General features: G+C 47.0%; 2 protein-coding genes across 2 annotated transcripts; one reads left to right on the top strand and one right to left on the bottom strand.

Annotated features, from left to right (window-relative positions):
* Positions 1-87: 87 nt before the first annotated feature.
* Positions 88-10,463, top strand: LOC121194296 (kinesin heavy chain-like). The gene is made up of 26 exons (XM_041057085.1): positions 88-386; positions 1,979-2,066; positions 2,184-2,257; positions 2,351-2,455; positions 3,130-3,178; positions 3,286-3,341; positions 3,422-3,509; positions 3,671-3,795; positions 4,503-4,607; positions 4,842-4,990; positions 5,145-5,293; positions 5,424-5,593; positions 5,664-5,732; positions 5,806-6,012; positions 6,598-6,744; positions 6,994-7,182; positions 7,416-7,533; positions 7,651-7,727; positions 8,141-8,250; positions 8,347-8,448; positions 8,585-8,645; positions 8,736-8,807; positions 8,894-8,998; positions 9,143-9,359; positions 9,475-9,645; positions 9,768-10,463. Exons 1-25 carry the CDS (start codon positions 249-251, stop codon positions 9,636-9,638), a joined length of 2,934 nt encoding a protein of 977 aa, XP_040913019.1. The 5' UTR covers positions 88-248; the 3' UTR covers positions 9,639-9,645; positions 9,768-10,463.
* Positions 10,464-11,288: 825 nt separating this feature from the next.
* Positions 11,289-19,629, bottom strand: arhgap15 (Rho GTPase activating protein 15). The gene is made up of 13 exons (XM_041058072.1): positions 19,487-19,629; positions 18,075-18,255; positions 17,930-18,001; positions 16,849-16,992; positions 16,367-16,456; positions 16,193-16,291; positions 15,970-16,105; positions 15,748-15,882; positions 15,358-15,456; positions 15,162-15,239; positions 14,878-15,012; positions 13,742-13,847; positions 11,289-12,629 (listed from the first exon to the last, which is right to left on the bottom strand). Exons 1-13 carry the CDS (start codon positions 19,498-19,500, stop codon positions 12,446-12,448), a joined length of 1,473 nt encoding a protein of 490 aa, XP_040914006.1. The 5' UTR covers positions 19,501-19,629; the 3' UTR covers positions 11,289-12,445.
* Positions 19,630-20,127: the final 498 nt, after the last annotated feature.

Genomic DNA, 20,127 nt, shown 5'->3' with positions numbered 1-20,127 from the left:
CGTGGTCCAGGGTGGACCTGTGCGAGGTGGGAGTGTTCAGTCAGTCCATCAGAGTCCCGATGGAAAGACGCTGACCGGGTTCAGACCTTCATCAGCACCGTTCTCTGGCTCCTGTAGCGGATTCGTTTCCCTGAGGGACTCGGCGGATGATCCGGACCCGGTGAACCGGACCGAGCCTCTGTCCTCCCCGGTGTGTTTCTGGCTTTCTGCTCCGTGTTTACCGGACGGCGGCGGCGGCGGCGGCGGTGATGATGGTGGACGCGGCGGAGTGCGGGCTGTGCGGGGTGAAGGTGATGTGTCGCTTCAGGCCGCTGAGCGACGCGGAGCGAAGCCGCGGAGACAAATTCGTCCCCAAATTTAACGGAGAGGACACGGTGGTGGTGGCGGTGAGTCCCGAACCTTTCAGCCGTCTGTCTTCACCGATGAGACCGGGTGGGGGGGGTGGGGGGCAGTACACACCCTCTGTCCATCCGTCCGTCCGTCTGCAGCAACAATAGAAACATCAGGACACAAACGGAAACGTGACTCAGCTGAAACCGGTGCTTCTGGTGATTTCTTGTGTTTTTACTCGCAAATATTTAGACAAACGTTTATTTTATGTCTGAAACCAACAATAATTTTTATTATACATCAGATGTCTGTCCCTCAGAGACGCTGAGACCGCGGCGCAGACTGACACGCGCTCAGAGGCAGTGTCCTCTGATCTGAAGCTTATTCCAGATTTATGCAAACAACAAAGCTCATTATGCAAATGAATGGAGAAAATAATCAACGGACCAATGGACAGGTTGATCAATACGCATCATCACGTGAGCAGCTCGTGTATTAAACCTTCATCAGATCGGACTGATCGAGTCTTCGTCTCCTGTTTCCGTCCAACGCTGCAGAAACACGAACATCTGAACTGTGGGTTTGTGAAGGTCACGTGACTGTTCCAGTTTCCTCCAGTTCATCATTTATTCCTCAGGTTTCAGTCAGAGGACACACACACACACACACACACAGTGTACCTATAACAAACATAATGAATGTGTCCTCGTTGCGTCTCTAACGAGACGTTTGTCTGAGCTTCAGGTTCAGAAGCTCTGGCAGAGTTTTCAGAATAAAAGACCCACTCAGAAACTCTAAGGTCGGGTTTAACGATCACGCAGCTTCAGACGTCGTTAGCTGCTTCTGTCCCTGCTCCTGTCCCTGTCCCTCACACAACAAACAACTCTGAGCCCAGTGCTGAATTTTAATCAGAACATTTCGACCCTTTACAGGGTTAAATGAGTCCAGATGACACCTGAGACGTGTCCAATGTTTGTCCATCGACTGGACCCTGAAAACACAGAGGGGTGATTTTAAATCTTTGTTCCTCCAACGTTTAAACCGTTTTTCAAAAAGAAATCCTGTGTGTCTGTGTGTCTGTGCACCTCGCATCATCCTGCAGCAATCACCTTTCTTCCATCTGATTGGTTCTGTCATCTCTCCCACTGGGATGCAGTTACCGTGGCAACAGGCGTCTCAGTAAAACATCAGGGTCGGTGAATCTCAGCTGAAGCTTCAGAACAAACACACGAGATCAACTAACCCGTCCTGCAGTTTGTCTCTTCATCTCCACAGACCTGCCATCATCCAGCTGTCCACCAGATGTCCTCAGACTGCCTCACCCATCCACACACCTGCTTCCACTTCTCATCATGTCTTCTGCTTTACCTGTTTCCACATTTCCCCTTTGTGTTGGACTCTGTGTCCCTGCTCGTGGGTCGGGGTTTGCTGTCTGCTCGCCTGGCTCAGTCTTGTGTCCAGTGTGTCCTGCTCTGAGCCTGAATGTGTGTGGACACTGTCCACAGATCAGTGTGATCAGACCGGAAACGTCCACAGCACAGTCGGGGACATTGAACTCGTCGGTTCTGTGTCGGACAGTTTGGAGTTCCTGGAACAGAGTTGTTAAAACACAGACTTTTATTTTGACAGTGTGTTTCCTGTGTTTCAGGGGAAGCCATACGTGTTTGACACGGTCCTCCCTCCGCACACTGAGCAGGTACAGGTGTACGACACCTGTGCCAGACAGATCGTCAGAGGTCAGTTCAGCTGATTGTGTGTGTGTGTGTGTAGATCTGTAAAGATATTTTCCATCGTTTGTGTGTGTTTCAGATGTGTGTGTTGTGTGTTTCAGGTGTGTGTGTTGTGTGTTTCAGATGTGTTGTGTGGATATAACGGGACCATCTTTGCGTACGGTCAGACGTCGTCAGGAAAGACTCACACCATGGAGGTTTGTCTGATTCTGTTTCAGTGAAACTTGAATAAAGTTTTGACTTTGAATGTGAGACAGGTTAAAGTTCTGTCCCCGTTCTTCCTTCTGCAGGGGAAGCTGCACGACCCCCGACTGATGGGAATCATTCCTCGCATTGCCAGAGACATCTTCGACCACATCTACTCGATGGACGAAAACTTGGAGTTTCACATCAAGGTGATGTGATGAGTCAGAGGAGGCGTGGCTCTGACAGCCGCCGCCGTCATTTTTATTTCTTCTGCATTGTAAGAAATTTAGTTTGTTTTCGGTGGCGTCCAAAAGTCTGAGTCCACGACCGAGATGCTTCCAGAAAGACAAACGACGAAATGAGACAAACTCTGCCTGAACACGAAGAGTTCAATCTGATCTGGGATCAGTCGTCCTGTTAGAAACCGGTGATGCGTTCACTGACCCGCCTGCTCTCCATATGCTCACTGTTCACCTGCTGCTCTGCTTCCTGTGTGTCTGTGTGTGTCTGTGTGTGTGTGTCCGTGTGTGTCCGTGTGTGTGTGTGTCTGTGTGTGTGTGTGTGTGTGTCTGTGTGTGTCCGTGTGTCTGTGTGTGTCCGTGTGTGTGTCTGTGTGTGTGTGTGTCTGTGTGTGTCTGTGTGTGTCCGTGTGTCTGTGTCAATGTGTGTGTCTGTGTCTGTGTGTGTGTCTGTGTGTGTCCGTGTGTGTGTGTGTCCGTGTGTGTGTCTGTGTGTGTGTGTTTCTGTTGGTTACATAGAAATGATCCATTTCAAACTCGTGTTGGATCCAAAGAGTTGCTGCATAATGTTACAGCTGCTGTGTCTAATGAAACCTGTCTCTGTCTCTCTCTCTCTCTCTCTCTCTCTCTCTGTCTCTCTGCAGGTCTCTTATTTTGAAATCTATCTGGACAAAATCAGAGACTTGCTTGATGGTAAATATATTTCTAAATATATGTAAAAGAAATGAAACATCTCTAATGTTGATGTTGTTAAACATCAGTTCAGCTGCTGCTGTGACTGACGGGATTTTCTGTTTCAGTGTCAAAGACAAACTTGTCCGTACACGAGGACAAAAACAGGGTTCCCTATGTGAAGGTATGTGACGTGTAGCGTGGTCAAACAGCCCGTCTGTCCTGCTGCGTCTGCTCCGCTGTAACACTGTGCTTTCGTCTCAGGGCTGCACGGAGCGTTTTGTCTCCAGTCCCGAGGAGGTGATGGACGTCATCGATGAGGGGAAAGCGAACAGACACGTCGCCGTGACCAGTGAGTCTGGGACTGTGCTGCCACACTGCAGCTGGTTTTAGCTCTTCTTGAACGTGATTGGCTGAGGACGTAGCGCAGGTTGTCCGCTGATTGGACGTCTGGTGGTTCAGTCCCAGGCTCGTCCGGCCCGATCGTGTGATTCCTCTGTGTTCTTCCCGCAGACATGAACGAGCACAGCTCTCGCAGCCACAGCATTTTTCTGATCAACATCAAGCAGGAGAACGTGGAGACGGAGACGAAGCTGTCGGGGAAACTTTACCTGGTCGACCTCGCCGGCAGCGAGAAGGTCACGCTCTGTTACTCGTCCATTTCTGTTTTTGTGTTTGTATTTTTTGGCCTTTGTAGTTTTCCTGCTAACTTCGGTTGGGGGTTAGAAGTGTAGGAGTGTGTGTAGGTGGAGTGTAGTACGGTGGTATGTTTCAGTTCTGGGCAGCGATCATCTGTTACAGGTGAGAACAAGTTGCCGTGTTGTGTGGGCATTGTGGGGATTTTGTGTCAGGGTATCCATTCCTTCGGACAGAATTTGTGGTGTGGAAAACGATTCGCAGCCTCGGCTACAGTGCTGCAGAAAGTCCTCCGAAAATCCTGCCGTGTAGACAGAGCGAGCATCTGCCACAAGGAGAGCAAAGCACACGCTACTATCCACGACAAAACACGCTAACACCAGTTACACGCTAACACCAGATCGCACGGACGAGCAAGAGTCGGAGCTTTTCCCTCTAACTGTAAAGTAGCAAACCTTCTGCTTTGTGTTCAGGCGGCTGCTAACTCCTAACTCCTAACTCCTAGCCCCTAATGCTACAAAGGCCAAAAAGCAGAAAACAAAAACAGATAAACACAAACACAGTGAAGAACTCACTTTGTATTTGATCATTAACAGATGCCGAGTTGTGGTTCGTGTTCATTGAACTTTGAGTTTGATCTGTGAAATCATCAAACACGGATGACTCCGTGTTCCCTGACACGTGTGATGATGATGCTGTCGTTGTTCAGGTCAGTAAAACCGGAGCGGAAGGCTCCGTGTTGGACGAAGCCAAGAACATCAACAAGTCTCTGTCTGCTCTTGGGAACGTTATCGCTGCTCTGAGCGAAGGAACGGTGAGTCTCTGCGTCGGTTTAATGTTGGAGAACATCACTGCTTCATTTGATCACAGTTCCTGTAGCTTTTTTTGAAACCGGTAATTTTGACATGTAGATTTACAGAATCACAGGTGGATCACAGTGGAGGCAGACCAGCCAGAGCCCGGTCCTGCTCGGTCTAACTCTGCTCTGTAGGAAACGTGTGGACTCAGCATGTTGTTGTTGCTGTGTTTGCGTATTGATTGTCTGTAGAAAACCCACGTCCCGTACAGAGACAGCAAGATGACCCGAATCCTTCAGGACTCTCTGGGAGGAAATTGTCGAACTACCATCATCATTTGCTGCTCGCCATCGGTGTACAACGAGGCCGAGACCAAGTCCACCCTCATGTTTGGACAGAGGTACTTATCAAAATAAAAGACCCCAGTTAGTGAGCGACTTAGTCGCCAACTCTAAAAGTTCAGAAGATTGAAGAATTTGTTGTCATATTCACAGCAGGTCGCACTGCGAAATGTTAGACATGAAGTTACTTAGACCATACGCTGTGTGTTTCAGAGCTAAAACCATAAAGAACACAGTGTCTGTGAACCTGGAGTTGACAGCGGAGGAGTGGAAGAAGAAGTACGAGAAGGAGAAAGAGAAGAACAGGAGTCTGAATGTCACGATCCAGAAACTGGAGAACGAGCTGAAACGCTGGAGGAAAGGTGAACAGCAGAGAGTCTGTATTCATGTTACAGAGCCGCCTGCTGGGGACGCCAGCTCACCTGCGTTTGATTGGTTGAAGCAGCGTCACGGCTCGGTTTTTAGCGGTGACCCTCCCAAACCTTTCCCCAGGTGAGTCTGTACCTGTTGAGGAGCAGCTGAGCAGCAGAAACAAGAAGAGCAGCGGTGAGACGGCGGCAGTGATGGACAGCTCGGCCCTGCCCTCCGTCCCTATGTCTGACGAGGAGAGGACGCAATACGAGACGCTCATCACTGACCTGTACCAGCAGCTGGACGACAAGGTGAGTCCCATCTGGACCAGCTCAGAGCTTAAATCTGTGAGACGGTAAAATCTGCTGCTTCATGTTTCAGGATGATGAGATCAACCAGCACAGTCAGACGGCTGAGAAATTCAAACAGCAGCTGGTCGAACAGGACGAGGTGAGTTTCACCTGAGTGTGAGTGTAACCATAACCCGCCCCTCCACCTACTGACAACCGCTCCGCCCATCCAGCTGTTGGCGTCGAGCCGCCAGGACTACGAGCGTCTGCAGGAGGAAGTGTCCCGGCTCCAGAAAGACAGTGACTCAGCCAAAGAGGAGGTGAAGGAGGTGCTGCAGGCGCTGGAGGAGCTAGCTGTCAACTACGACCACAAGAGCCAGGAGGTGGAGGACAAGAACCGCTGCAACGCACAGCTGAATGAGGAGCTCGCGCACAAAACCGTGAGTGCACATACAAGAGAAGGGTCAGGGTGGTGGGGTGGGAAGATGTTGGGGTCTGGGGACGACTGGTTGGACTCCCATCCACAGTCGTCCACAAGCTGTCCACAAGTTTTTCTAAGAGCTAGACGAAGGAAGCTGGACTTGCTTAAGGGGCTTGAAGGCGGCTGAAGGTTGACCGTCCTAAGGGTTAGGGTCACACTGGCACAGCACATGAGGTCAGGACAACACATGAAGACAGGAGACACTGAGATCCCTCTTGATGAACCTCAGGAGTCCAGCTTCCATAGCTCAGCACGTGGAAACACGATGTCTGAGAATCTTCCAGACGTGTTCAGCGTCACATGGTCTGTTATCGCGTTTTACCTGACGCCAACATCAGGCGGAACACATGTCACAGAGCCGGTTTACACCTGGACTCATAGATAATACCGAACAAAACCGGGCAGAGTGCTGAGCCCTGTGGAACCCCACACGCTAGAACTACAGTTACCAGCAGAGACTTTGAAGACTTAGTTGGACAGACTGATGTCAGTGTCCCTCCTGTTTGCCTGAGCTGTGTGTTTAGCTCCTGTCCTGTGTTTCCAGGTGAGTTTGGAGACGGTTCAGAGGGACTTTTCCACTCTGCAGGATCTCAGCGCTCATCATAAGAAGAGATCAGCAGAGATCCTCAACCTGCTGCTCAGAGACCTCAGCGACATCGGGGGTGTCCTCGGTACCACCGACCTCAAAGCTGTGAGACTCAGACTCATCTTTCATTGTCCAACTTTCACTTACTTCAGTTCAGGTCAGTTCTATCGGGTTGAGAGACCGGGAACAAACGCGTGGTGGTCACAGACGTCTTTGGACCTTATGTCTCGGTTTGTGTCCTGACAGTCAAACTCTGTCCATCACTCCAGTTTAACACAGGTGGAAGCTTAGCTCGCTAGCTGTGTGTCAGACCCATGGCCGCTAACCCCCGAGTGACCGAGTCTGTCTCCGCAGATGACGGAGACGAGCGGAGCGATGGAGGACGAGTTCACCACGGCTCGTCTCTACATCAGTAAGATGAAGTCGGAGGTCAAATCTCTGGTGAGCCGCAGCAAACAGCTGGAGGCCAACCTGATGGAGAACACCAGCAGGATGGTGGCCAGCGAGGAGGAGCTCAACACCCTTCAGCTGCTGGTCTCACAGGTGAGAGATTGAAGGGACCGTCCAAACATTGGAGTAGGAGCTCCACACCTGTCCACTGCTCATTTGCCAGGTAAAAATAACACCTGGGTATTTGTCAGATGTCTCAGAACAGGAAGTACGACTCGTAGCTTTTTAGAATAAAAAGCATTTGATTGTTTTTTTGTTGATGGTGTTGTTGCATTAAATACCCAGTACACTGATGTGTTTGCTTTATTTGTGTTGTTGTTGTGCAGCTCCAGGCGAAGATGGCATCTCTGACAGATGACCTCCAGAGGGTGGAGCAGAAGAAGAGGCAGCTGGAGGAGAGTCAGGATGCTCTGACGGAGGAGGTCGCCAAACTGCAGGCTCAGGGTCAGACAGCATCACCACGGTTACGGGAGACACTTCTCTCTGATTGGCTGTTAACATCAAACACAGTTCAACCGCTCACAGATGATAACAGGTGTGTGTGTGTGTGTGTGTGTGCAGGTAAAATGCATGAGGTGACGGTGATGGACAAAGAGAAGGAACACATGAGCAGACTGAAGGACGCTGTTGACATGAAGGTAAACTGTCACACAGGTAGTGCAGCAGTTCGTCCGCCAATCAGAAGGTCGGTGGTTCGATCCCCGGCTCCTCCTCCCCCGCTAACCCCAAACCCACACACCGATTCCTCCAGTGTCCAGTGTCTGTCTTATTCCGTCCCACCTTCATCACCCTGCTCCTCAAAGTCTTCGTCGCTGTGGTTTGTATTTAAAGATTTAGAGACAGACGGACACAGACACAGTGTGGATTTGACTTTCAACTCTAGATATGAAATATATATATATATATATATATATATATGAAAATATTATTTTATGTGAACTGAAGTTTGTGAGTGAAAGAGCAGCGTCCCCACTTCTTCTGTGGGGACGTGAAGACGCAGAACTGAAGGAGTTCCTGCGGCGGGCTAACGAAGCAGCTTCGTGTTCTGCAGAGAACTCTCGAGGAACAGATGGAGAACCACAGAGAAATTCATCAGAAGCAGCTGAGTCGACTCCGGGACGAGATCGAGCAGAGACGGAGGGACGCCGACCGGCTCAAAGAGTACGTTGTTAATTATTGATTATCGATGAGTCGCTGATGGTTTGTTTGCTGCGGAGCAGGAATGTAACGTCGCTGTGTGAAACGTGGTCTTCTCAGTGTGAATCAGGTTCTTCAGCTGGAGAACAGGAAGCTTCAGTCCGACCTCGACAGGCTGAAGGCTGACGACCAGAACAAAGAGCAGAAACTGCAGAAGCTGCTGTGAGTTTGTCCCTCTGTCCCCACCGTACACCCAGCACCAAACATCCTGACACACGTCTCTCACATGAACATCTGATTGTTTCCGTCCACCTGCTGCCGTCTGGGTTTTTAGACTCAGTCTCTCTGTGTGATTCAGGTTCCTGAATGAGAAGCGAGAACAGGCCAAAGAGGACCTGAAGGGTCTGGAGGAGACAGTGGTACATGCATGTCTTTTTTCCCACATTCATCATGTCTGTGCAGCAGCGACAGATCTGAGACCAGCTGAACGATGCTGTTTCATCCCACAGGCCAAAGAGCTGCAGACGCTGAGTGACCTCCGCAAACTCTTCATCCAGGACATCGGCGCTCGAGTGAAGAACGTGAGGACACGTCTGAGTCTTTGGCGAGCGCTCAGAGAGGAACCAGAATGTCGGTGCTGAGGTTTTCTTGTTCTTTGTTTAAACAGAGTTTGGAGAACGACAGCGACGAGGCCGGAGGCAGCCTGGCTCAGAGACAGAGGATCGTCTTCTTAGAAAATAACCTGGAGCAGCTGAGTAAAGTCCACAAACAGGTCAGTGATTCTGCCACAGTTCCCCGTCCTCCACAGTCCCGTTGGTCCTCTCAGCGCTGGAGCGACAACCCGGGTCTGAACTCCGAGTGTCTGATGCAGGACACGTCACAGTCCTCAGTCGGTTTAACTCTTTGTGTCCTGTAGCTGGTGCGGGACAACGCAGACCTTCGCTGCGAGCTGCCAAAGCTGGAAAAGCGTCTTCGGGCCACGGCAGAGCGAGTGAAAGCTCTGGAAGCCGCGCTGAGGGATGCCAAGGAGTCGGCTCTGAGAGACCGCAAGCGATACCAACAGGAAGTGGACCGCATCAAAGAAGCCGTTCGCTCCAAGAACGTCTCCAGGAGAGGACACTCCGCTCAGATAGGTGAGGAACGTTTGGTTACAGCCCACAGCCGCCGGTCGGCGTGTCACACCGCGTCTGGTTCATGTCTGAAGAAGCCAGCTTGAACAGCTGACTCCTGTTTCCTGTCTCCACGCAGCCAAGCCAATCAGAGCCGGGCATCAGCACCCATCCTCGTCTCCGTCCATCAGACTGACCATCAGAGGAGGCGGGGCAGCAAGTAGTCCGCGTCACCACTCCTCCCGACAGCAGTCGTCTCAGCAACCGCTCCAGCAACAACCCCATCAGAGCTACACCAAGTAAGGTGCAGGTGAGTGGCAACCACAGCAACCACAGCAACCATAACCACAGCAACCACAACAAGAGCAACTAGTGATGTTTTGTTAACATCAGTCTGTGTAAATAAAGCTTTATCACTTCCTGTCTTCACAGGGAACAGACCACTGGATCCGTTTTGTTTGGATTTCTGAGCGCTCTCTCACCACTCTGCCTTTATTGGAACCAGACTCCTTTCCACCTTAACAGCCATTCCACCTTAACAGCCAACAAGTGCTTTCTTCCCTCTCTGTGTTCTTTTTCTGACTCTGGTGCTCCGAGTCTGTCTGATGGGATCAGCTGAGTCACATTGTGAATGAGTCAGATAATATTTTAACGTCAGCAGACTGACTCGGCAACTTTCAATTCTTCAGATCTGATTTCAGCTTTAAACTTAATTCGGTCTCTAACGTGAGAACGCACAGGAAGTTAAATAATTAGACAGAACTTTAATTTGACGTCAGGAGTAAAGTTCTAAACAAAAAGAAAAAAACGAAGTGAAATTACAAATTTAAACTTTTTCTTGGAAAATAAATCATATTAAATTCCTTTGCAAAGAATAGTTTTACTTTACCTCAACATAGAATTTTTCCTGTGAACTTGATTTATTTGCCGTTCCTGTTGCACTAACACGTACAAAGTCAAATTCATAAGCCGTGTTTATATGTTTAAATGAAGACGGAACAAATACACAAACAAAATACAAACACAACTTAGTCGTTAACATTAATATTTTGTCTGAGGACACAGTTTGGTTTGAGCCTGTTTTATAGACGTGAATCGTTTCTGTTCTTATTTTTGATCTTCATCATGTTTCGTTTGTTCCTGTGCTGAAAGTTTTATCAAATTAAATATTTCAGTTATTTCTGAAGTTTTTATTTTTATATTTTATTTAAGGAAATTTAAAAAAAAAAATATTCATGTGTGTTCGTCAGCTGCTCACCGGGTGTTTCCACACGCGTGGAGTATCTGTACAGAGTAAAACGTGTTGACCTGCCGTGTCGTTGTGAGCGTTGTGAGTCGGAGGAGCAGCAGTGTGTGTCTGTGTGTTATTAAACTGCTGCAGTGCGTTGTGTGCACAGTAACACGCAGCTCACTTCACTGCCAACAAACCAAACGCTCCGTGATTCCTGGTTAGACTTTTGCACAGTATTATTATTATTAATATTAATATTCTAATTATTAGCTGAGATATAAATGTGCAGTGTCAGCTGACGGCTGTGTGCTGCAGCGTCTGTCAGCCACTAGAAGCACATTACTGTAACTGAACAGTATAAACTGAGTTTGTCAGCGAAGCTGCTGATGAAGCTCGGAACATGTTTGACCTGCACACAGATTTAAAACCAGTGCTCAGATGTTACGGTGCGTCCACCGACATCAGTGTGAACTCGGAGTTAAAGTGTCGACGTGGTTCAGTGCCGGTGATGTTGCTAAATGTTTTGATGTAAACTTTATCTGAGTGAAATGAAAAGCTACAGTCGAGTTTTAAAAAGTTTGACACCCGCCAACGAGAGAAGCGTCAGGAGGAGCGAGGGATTCAGTTCCTGCAGATGATAAAGATCTTTCATTAGGAAAAGCAGAAAAAGAAAATGAACAGCTGGAGATTTTCATTCTGTAATAAACCTAAAACTATAAATGTGTCATACTTGGTTTATTTTGTGGCTTTGAATGATGAAACAAACACAACAACTGTAAAAATGTAAAATTCACACAACAAAAAGTAAATAAAAATATGTATAGAAAAAAGGTGCAGGTGGGTCTGACACCTTTAGAATCTGTGGCTGAGTTCAGAATATTAGAAATTATATTAGAAATGACATCACACACAAAATCATTCACCATCTTTAAAGCTGAGTAATGGGCAGCTGGACTCTGCCTGTGGACACGTCTGAGTCCAGTCAGTGAACTCACTGCCAAGAAACCAGTTATCCTGCTGGAATCGTCCATCAGAGGACAGGTACACTGTGGACATAAAGAGACGGACACGGTCAGCAGCAACATGTTGTTTCATGTTGTTTACATCAAACTCTGATCCTGCCGTCCGAATGTCACAGCAGAACCCGAGACTCGTCAGACCAGGCAACTTGGTTGGTTATTGTCCAGTTTGTGAGCTCGTGTGAACTGTAGCCTCAGCGTCCTGTCCCCAGCGCCCTGTTCTCAGCGGACAGGACCAGCACCCGGTGTGTTCTCTGCTGCTCGCTTCTGAAACACTCAGAGCAGCTCGGCAGCAGGAACCACGTTCAGAGTCACTTCGCGTTTCCGCTTCGTTCTGATGCTCGAGCTTCAGCTCGAGTTGATCGTGTCTTCGAGCCTAAATGCGCTGAGGTGCTGCTGCGTGATTGGTTGAGTAGATATATGTGTTAACAAGCAGTTGAACAGGTTTACTCTAATAAAATGGCTGCTGTGTGTGTATATATTCACATCTGAGTGTATATATGTGTGTATACTGTTGCATAATATAAATGTTCTGTACATAAACTGTAATTTGGGATGTTTCAAACTTTAAGGTTTTCATCTGAACTTGTTCGGCCGGTGGCGACAGTGGTCACTCCACACATATCCGAGTTCAGTCCCCGGCATTTGAAGCAATAGTTGATCCATTTTGGATTAAATTAAAAAATGATCTTCAGAATATGTTGGGACCAGAATCCATCCGTTTATTTTGTACAGTCCAGCCCGATCACCTGCTGCGTCTCTTTTCTCCTAAAACAATGAAACATCTACAGTAATTTGGTAATTTTTTCAGCTTGGATGTGTAAATGTGTGACAGACGATCCAATCCACGTCAGGACCGTTTACTTCCTGTCCAGGTTGAAGATCTCTTGGCTTTCAATGAGGATGAACTCCACGATCTGGTTCTGGTAGACCATATTGACCGCCATGTTTCCTGCGTCCAACTCAGGCCACATCAGCGTTGGGCCAAACACGATACCGATGCCCTGAGTGGACATCAGGTTCTTCCTGGAAAAGGCCAGAACTCTGAAAAACAGCACGCGCAGCATGATGAGTCTGTACGAGCCACAGGAACAAAGCATTCAGTTTAACTTTGGAAAATTACAAACCAGAGTTTTTATTCTGTCAAAATACAAACTCTAAACTAATGTTTGAGGGAGAGTTTTTTCACTTTAACGTGGAAAGGAAATAACAGGAAATGAAACAATCATGTATTATTTGTCTGTCATCTTTAGATTATGTGATCAAACGCTCAGTCAGCAACTGGAAGGACTCTGCTGCTGCTCATTAACCGTGATTATCGCCCTGTGGTTCCTCTGAATGAAAAGTTTTAATTGTTAAAAATTAGATCTTAACAATAAAAAAAAAAAACCATACTAGCCTGTTAGCTTATAGTGTTTGTTGTGTACTGGATTGTTCTGCCCTCTGCTTAAATATGTGAATTTCCCTTTAATTTAGTTTTTTTGAATTAATAAAGTTCATAATTTATTTATTTAGTGTTAAAAAAAATTATTTACAGCTGAAAGAAAAAAAATGCTATAATTCATGATTGACCTTTATTTTGAAGGCTTGTAAGAGACGCGCTGTGCATTGTGGGTAGCTGACAGACGGACACGGCGAAGATTCCCTCGTGTTCCACGCTTTTCCTCCACGCCTTCGAAAGCAGCGGCTTTAAGTTTCAGGTGTTTAGCGGATGAAAGTAACTGTTGAAGTGTCTTCGATTTATTTTCTATAAACAGGAACAGTCTGTTTTTGCACGCGTTCGCATTAGTGGTAGCTACATTAGCATGTTAGCATGAATGCAAACATGCTAATGTAGGTACTGCTACTGCTAATCTAAGAAGTGTTTTATGCTAACGTCCGAATGTGCTAGCAAAACGACGTCATGCTCCTGTGTATTTACATAAAGCGTTAGCATCTGTTGTTAGCCTGATGGCTAACGTTAGCACTTATTGCTGCCAGTGTCACTCAGTAACATTTTTATGCTAATTCAGAGACGTTTGTCTTTCTTCACCTCGGGGTTTCATTGGCCGTTTACCTGCGCTTGCTGACCACCTGTATATCAGGTGTGATGGGAACAGTACGTTGATTTAATTGTTTTGAACAGAGCAGAGAGCTCAGGTGAACGGTGGACGTACCTGTGCAGGTGACTGAACAGCAGCTTCATGGTGTCCTGGTTGGGTTTGGGCAGCTGCTGGATCAGTTTCTTCACAGTCTGGATTTTGTGTTTGGATTCTTTGATCTCTGTTCAAAGGGAGGCAGAGGTTTGATCAGTGTGTAGCATCGCAGGCTAACGTGTGCAGTGTCGTAGTTTTCAGTCCAAACTTTACGATGCTTTAAGTCACAGTTAAATATTGTAGTGTTGTATGTTGATGAACGTGATGTTTGTCAGTGTGTTTTGTTTTGTCTCAATCTCAGTCTTTTTCCTGCCGTTTTCCTCGCTACCTATCCACAGTCAGGTCTCAGCAGCAGTCTGAGTCCAGATGTCCCTGTCCACAGCAGCGTGGAAGCCCAGAGATTTTCCCAGGCCAGATGAGATTTATAATTTGTCCTTCATGTTCTGGGTCTTCCCTGGAGTCTCCCAACAGTTGGAAATGCCTGGAACGTCTCCAATGGAAGGCGCCCAGGATTCACCGTGATCAGAAGCATCAGAACCACCTGAGCAACTCACTCTCAGCTGGGTGGGAACGCTGCAGACCGTCCCAGTGCAAGCTTTGGGTATGATGAAGCCAACAGAAACACATCATCTGCTAAACGTAGAGAAGTGATTCTCAGGGTTCCAAACTGGCCGCACCCTGAAATGCTGTAGACACCTGTGGACAGAGGACAGCTCGGAAATGTCTTTATCTGCCGAGAAGACACGCTGCTCTTGCTCAGGTCACGTAAACAGGATCTCTGTTTCCTGACCAGGACAGAGTCCAGCTCTTTCTGGATCCACAGGTCGACACTCGGAGCCTCCTGTCCAGGACTGTGGCGTAAATTTTAGGCTTCAGGGTTTGAGCTACAGAGACCTCTGCCAGAGAGCTGAATGAAGCCCCCCCGAGTTTCAAACTGTGCGTCCTCCACAGAAGGGTTCACTTCCTGCTGCTTTGGTGTGTTCATGTTTGTATGTCAGTGTAATTTTTCTAAAGCTTTTCTGAACAGGACGATACAGGATTTCTAACAGACGCGTCCTGTACATGTAACTGTCACAGGAAGAATTAGAATAAAAATCCTGATGTTTCAGTGTCACGGTTTCTCGTCGTAGTTATTCGCTCTGTGTGTTTGTACTCACTGACGGCTTCCACGAAAGGCTGGAAGAACCTGAAGGGGAACAGCGGCTCCGGCAGCTCACGGAAAAACAACTTGAGGGCTCCTGTGACCACATGGATGTCCTCCCACTGACTGTGGTCCAGGTCCAGATCGTCCTCTGGTCCAAACAGACACACGGTAATTTATTAATGTTTACACCCACACACACCTCGAAGCTCAGGTGATCTGATCGGATTACAGTGTTTCACTAAACTCAGAACAGGAAGTGACACTGGTGCTGAAGCAGAGACGAAGAGGTTTGTGCACCTTGGTCGACGATGAAGCGCAGTTTCTGGATTGTGGCCAGATTTCCACTGACTCTGTAGATCCCATCAACCTCCAGACCTGAACACACAAACAGAAACAGGAAACACACACACACTGATGTGGGAGGATCCATACGTCGTGACGTGACAGGGACAGGGTATATCGTTCTCTCATCAGCAGCCATTAGCGAACGTACCTCGTTTATCAACCGCATCCAAACACATCTGAATGAACTTTGGCACCGTGGTTCCTTCCCGCTCGCAGAGTGTCGACAGCTGGCAGCCGAATACTCGGTCTGAGACGATCAAACATCACAGTTAGAATTCCTTCAGACATCACTGTTTCATTAAAGGTGAATTTCATCAAAACCTAAATACATTAAGTCCAGTATTTAAACCTCTGAGCTGATGATGATGATGATGATGATGATGGTCCAAAGTTTATTCAAATCATTGTGAAACCTACTGAAAACAAACTGGCTGCCTGATCATTTGCTGAGAAGGTTGTTGAAAGATTCACTGCAGACCTGCAGCAGCAGCTGCATCTGAGAGTTCACAAGTTAAACACACAAAGAAGAGACGGGAACCTTTGATGAGGCCTTTCTCCTGTAGCGTCTTCATGGACGGACGTCTGATGATGAACTTTTTCAGCCTGTTCTTCACTCCGTTCTTGTCGGCGCTGTCTGACGTACTGTGCTTCAGCTTGGAGCTGCCGAACATGTCTGCAGAAAACATGGACATGAAGTGAGTCCTGATCGAGACACGTCCTGTGTTTGAGGGACACATCTGGCTCTCTAACAGTCACTCACTGATGGAGCGCCTGTGAACCGGGTTGCGTTGCTTGGTGCTGGGGGAGGCTGAGCCGTAGCCAGGCAGCGAGCTGTGTCTGGGCAGGCACTCGGTGCTGTTGGACCTCCGCAGGGGACAACCTCCGTCTGCTTTAGTCTGAGCAGAGAAAGAGTTACAGCCAATCACAGGACAGATCGAGACTCCGGTAATAAATGGCCAGTTCTACAGGAAGTGAGTTCTTACTGAAGAGTTGACAGCCTTCCTGACGGCGTGGAACCATATGCTGGCGGTGGATGAACTCTCAGACTGAAGGAGGTACTCACTTCCTGTGTTTGTTGTGATCTGTTGTGAACAGATAAAAATGGTGAGTTGAAGGCAGAGACGGGTTTGTGAGGCCGGTTTGTGTCTGTCTGTTACCTGGAAGACATTTTTCCTGCTGGATTTCTCTGTTGTCCAGTCGACAACAGCTCCACACAGCTGGACCACGTCGGTCTTACCTCCTGGTTTCTGAGAGAGACACAGAGACAATGAAGACATGAAGATGTAGACGCAGAGGTCCAACAGTGAGGTCCATTGTCTTATTTACGGATTCTCATCTGTCTAAAGGGACAAAGACTAACTACAGATCAAGCTGAGACAAAGAAGAGAGGACAGTAAATACAGAGGATGTGTTTTGGACCATGACTAAAAATTCACCTTTGTACTTGAAACAGAACAAATGAGTCCAAGCGGACTCTGGCCTGTCATGGTCAGTCCACCAGACCGGACTCCCTCTTACTTACTTTGCTCCGTTTAACCTTTGTCCCTCTTTCAGGACAGAGGTGCAGTGGAGACGAAGAAGAGACAGAACAGATAAAAGAGAGACAGAGTGGGAGCAGATCTGAGATCTGGTTTCGTACCAGAGCAGTTTCCTGCTGTTTGTCTTTGTAAAACAGCAGCTGGTCTGAGGTCAGCATGGTCCACATCGAAGTCCAGTTCTTCCTTTGCTTTTTACCACTGTCTGAGATTTTAGCCACATTGAGGTGTTCACCTTTCAACTCCACCTGGAAACACACACACACACACACATTAAAAAGGTTTTTGGATGAAAACCATTTGAGTCTCTTTAATTCTCTGTGAATATTTAAGTTTAAATGATGAATATGTGGTGGAATCATCCCATGGTCCAGGCTAAATAAGACACCTGTGTCTCTCTGTCTGTCCCTCTGCCTCCTGCTCTGTCCCTGCTGGTGTGCAGTGTCCAGTGTTGGACATCCTGTGGTGAGTTGTCCTGCGATTGTTCTCTTTTCCCTCCTCCTTTTTTCAGTTTCACCTGTGCAGTTTACTTTGCTCAGTTTAACCTTTGTTGTGCGATTGTTTAGTTTTATCTTTTACAGTTAGCCGTGAGTGGCGTCGTTAGCCGTGAGCGGCGTTAGCCGTGAGCGGCGTTAGCCGTTAGCATTAGCACACCTGTCACTGAGCGGTGTTCCTCTCTGCATGCGGCCTCTGCCTGATGTTTAAACATGAATTTTAAACTTTAAATAAATTGTCATTTTAAACGAATGTCGAGACCTTTTCTAGTCGTCAGATTAACATTTTAAACACCTCATTAAGTTGTTTTTTTCATCTGTTAATCTTTCTTTCTTTGTTTTCAGCAGTTCCAGTCCCTCCTATATATATATATATATATATATATATATATATATATATACTTTCCAACTGCCGTCTGTACCTCAGGGATGTACCTGTGTGATTATTATTTGAAGATAAGTATGTGTCAGGTATTTCCTGGGGTGCAGTTCCCCAGATGGGGGTGGGGGTGGGGGTGTTGGTAATGTGGTGTACCTCAGCACAAACATATTAAGAATAAAAAAGGAAAAGATGAGGGTGTGGAGACACGGGGTCTGAGGCAGAGTTTAGATTATACAGTGAAATAAAAGTAAAACTGAAAAGAAATAGAAAACATGTCTGCGTGTTTGAATGTGGTGGTGCTTTTCTCACCAGTGGTTCGAACGTGGCGGCTCCTGCCACCACGACATTGTGCTGAGACTGATTCCTGCGGTGCCGAGAGATCTGCGGACAAAAACCGTGGGTTAGAAACTGAGCGGGATCCTTGTGAGGCGGCAGCTCATTGCGGTCTACGTACGGGTTTCTGTGGAAGTTCTGTGGAAGAGTCTTGCAGAACCATGGACTTGGACTGACTCAGGCGGTCTCCGGAGCTCTGCGCGCTCTTAATGCGCATCTGCACGGCTCCCTGCGCTGAGCTGCGCTGAGGAGACTGAATCAGCGGCGGCGGCTGCTTCGCTGCGCTCTGGAGGTTCGAGATCCTGAGGACGAGCAGACAGAGTGAGCTTCTCCCACCTTTCACTCAGTGAGTTTGAACGTGCTGTCACATCCAGAGACCGGGACTTTTTCCTGTCTGGTTCCTGTTCACAGCTCCGATTGCTTCACTGTGATTGCACAACTTTTGTTTTTCTAACAGTCAAATATGAGAAATTCTTCAGCCACAGACAAAGACAAGAACTGTCAAAATAAAATGATTCCAAAAGAATACGAAAAATTACAAGTTTTACACGTTTTTCCTCAGCATAACAAACACACACAATTAAAAATGAATGAGATCCTCACGAACACCACACACACAGTACAGTTAGTTTCACCCTCAGGGGCCTGAAAGAGCCCGGTCCTGCATTTGAACTTTTCCAGACCTGGAATCCGTATCATGCATGTTCATGTGTTTTTGGTTGTTGTTGATGTTAGTAAATGGTGGTTTAGACAATGTTACACAAAAAGACACACAACTCACTCACCCAGCTAAACTAAATGACACCAACAAACAGACTGTCGTGTCCAAAGCTGCAGCACTGATGGACTTTAACACTTCATGAAAACCTGACAGCTTTTATTACTTTCATCCATATGTGAGTGTGAGTATAACAAACAGCAGGAACAGCAGAGTTTTGCTGAGCAGTTTAAGTCTCAGCAGAGACGATGATTCACTGACGTCAACTTCAGAGTCTGGAAATGAAAATGATTACATTTTAATCAGACACTTGAAAGATCTGAGGTTCTGTGGGTTTGAAGCTTTTCAGTAACTGACTTTGAGATAAAACTACATTAGACAATAATCCAGCTGCTGTCATCATATATCAAACCCCCTGAACTGACTTGAAGAGAACTGAAGCTTTAGCAACAGGAAACAAATTGAAATCCTCTAAACAACGGAAGCTGGAGCTTCAGCCACGCATGAAATTTTATCATCATTCTGTCACGTTATGTGCAGAACGGAATGTAAAGCGTGAAGTTGTCATCACAGACTCATGATATCTGTGTGTCCGAAAAATAAACAAATGAAATCAGTCAGTTAACTTAAGTGCGTCTATCAAGCAAAGTGGCACCTGTTGATAATGAGAGCAGGCCGACACACACACGAGTTTACAGCCAGGAAAGTTTGGGCAAAAACTGTGGACGGACACAAACAAATTACCAAGACGACAAAGCGAAATTGTTGACTCAGAGATTAAGACAAACTTGACAGATCATTTAATGTGATCTTACCTCGTACCCGCCATGTGTGTGTCACTGATTACGAAAGAAGAAATGCAGAGAGCCGAGGCCTGACGGTTACAGGAAGTATGATTTATCACGTGGTTTCTTCAAACCAGCCGTCTCTCACACTACAGCTGCTGCAACATCCCCATTTCCGGGAAAAAGGGAAAAAAATCAGTTTCATGACACAAGACATGAGCAGTTTGTCACTTCTGTTAGTCAGAGTACAGATGAGAAACATCTGAAGTGAGATGGAGCATTTTTCTTATTTTGACAGAACCTGTGACTGCTGGTTTACATTTGTGGGTAATTAACATGAACATTAATTAAGATGCATCTGAATAATTTCACTCAAGGTAGTGAGTTCAGAAAAGTGTCACCTTCTGTGCTTACCTACAGAATCTGCCTGTCTGAGCTCCTCAACTCTTTTTCTCTCAATTCATTTACTTTAAACCTAGACTTCAGTTCCACAGTTTTCCCTCCTGTGCTGCAGTAATTCTCCTCCTCTTCTTTCCCATCCTCTCATTGGCCGTATGACGTGTTTTATGACATTTTGAGTTTGTACTAAAAATTCACTTTTTTTGTCAAATTTTTTCAATTTCAATTCAATTCAATTCAATTTTATTTATACAGCTCCTTCCACAATCAAA

This window comes from Toxotes jaculatrix, chromosome 15 (genome assembly GCF_017976425.1).
Source record: "Toxotes jaculatrix isolate fToxJac2 chromosome 15, fToxJac2.pri, whole genome shotgun sequence".
Taxonomy (NCBI): domain Eukaryota; kingdom Metazoa; phylum Chordata; class Actinopteri; family Toxotidae; genus Toxotes; species Toxotes jaculatrix.
The sequence above is the reverse complement of the archived record's forward strand: the minus strand, read 5'-3'. Positions and strand labels throughout refer to the sequence as shown.

Excerpts from the sequence above, each read along its gene's own strand:
- LOC121194296 (XM_041057085.1), top strand. The coding sequence starts at position 249 with ATGATGGTGGACGCGGCGGAGTGCGGGCTGTGCGGGGTGAAGGTGATG. Across the intron at positions 2,456-3,129 it reads ACTTGGAGTTTCACATCAAG|GTCTCTTATTTTGAAATCTA; the intron begins GTGATGTGATGA and ends GTCTCTCTGCAG. Across the intron at positions 5,733-5,805 it reads AGCTGGTCGAACAGGACGAG|CTGTTGGCGTCGAGCCGCCA; the intron begins GTGAGTTTCACC and ends CCGCCCATCCAG.
- arhgap15 (XM_041058072.1), bottom strand. Across the intron at positions 18,002-18,074 it reads CAGAACTTCCACAGAAACCC|ATCTCTCGGCACCGCAGGAA; the intron begins GTACGTAGACCG and ends TTTTGTCCGCAG. Across the intron at positions 13,848-14,877 it reads GCCTTTCGTGGAAGCCGTCA|AGATCAAAGAATCCAAACAC; the intron begins GTGAGTACAAAC and ends CCCTTTGAACAG.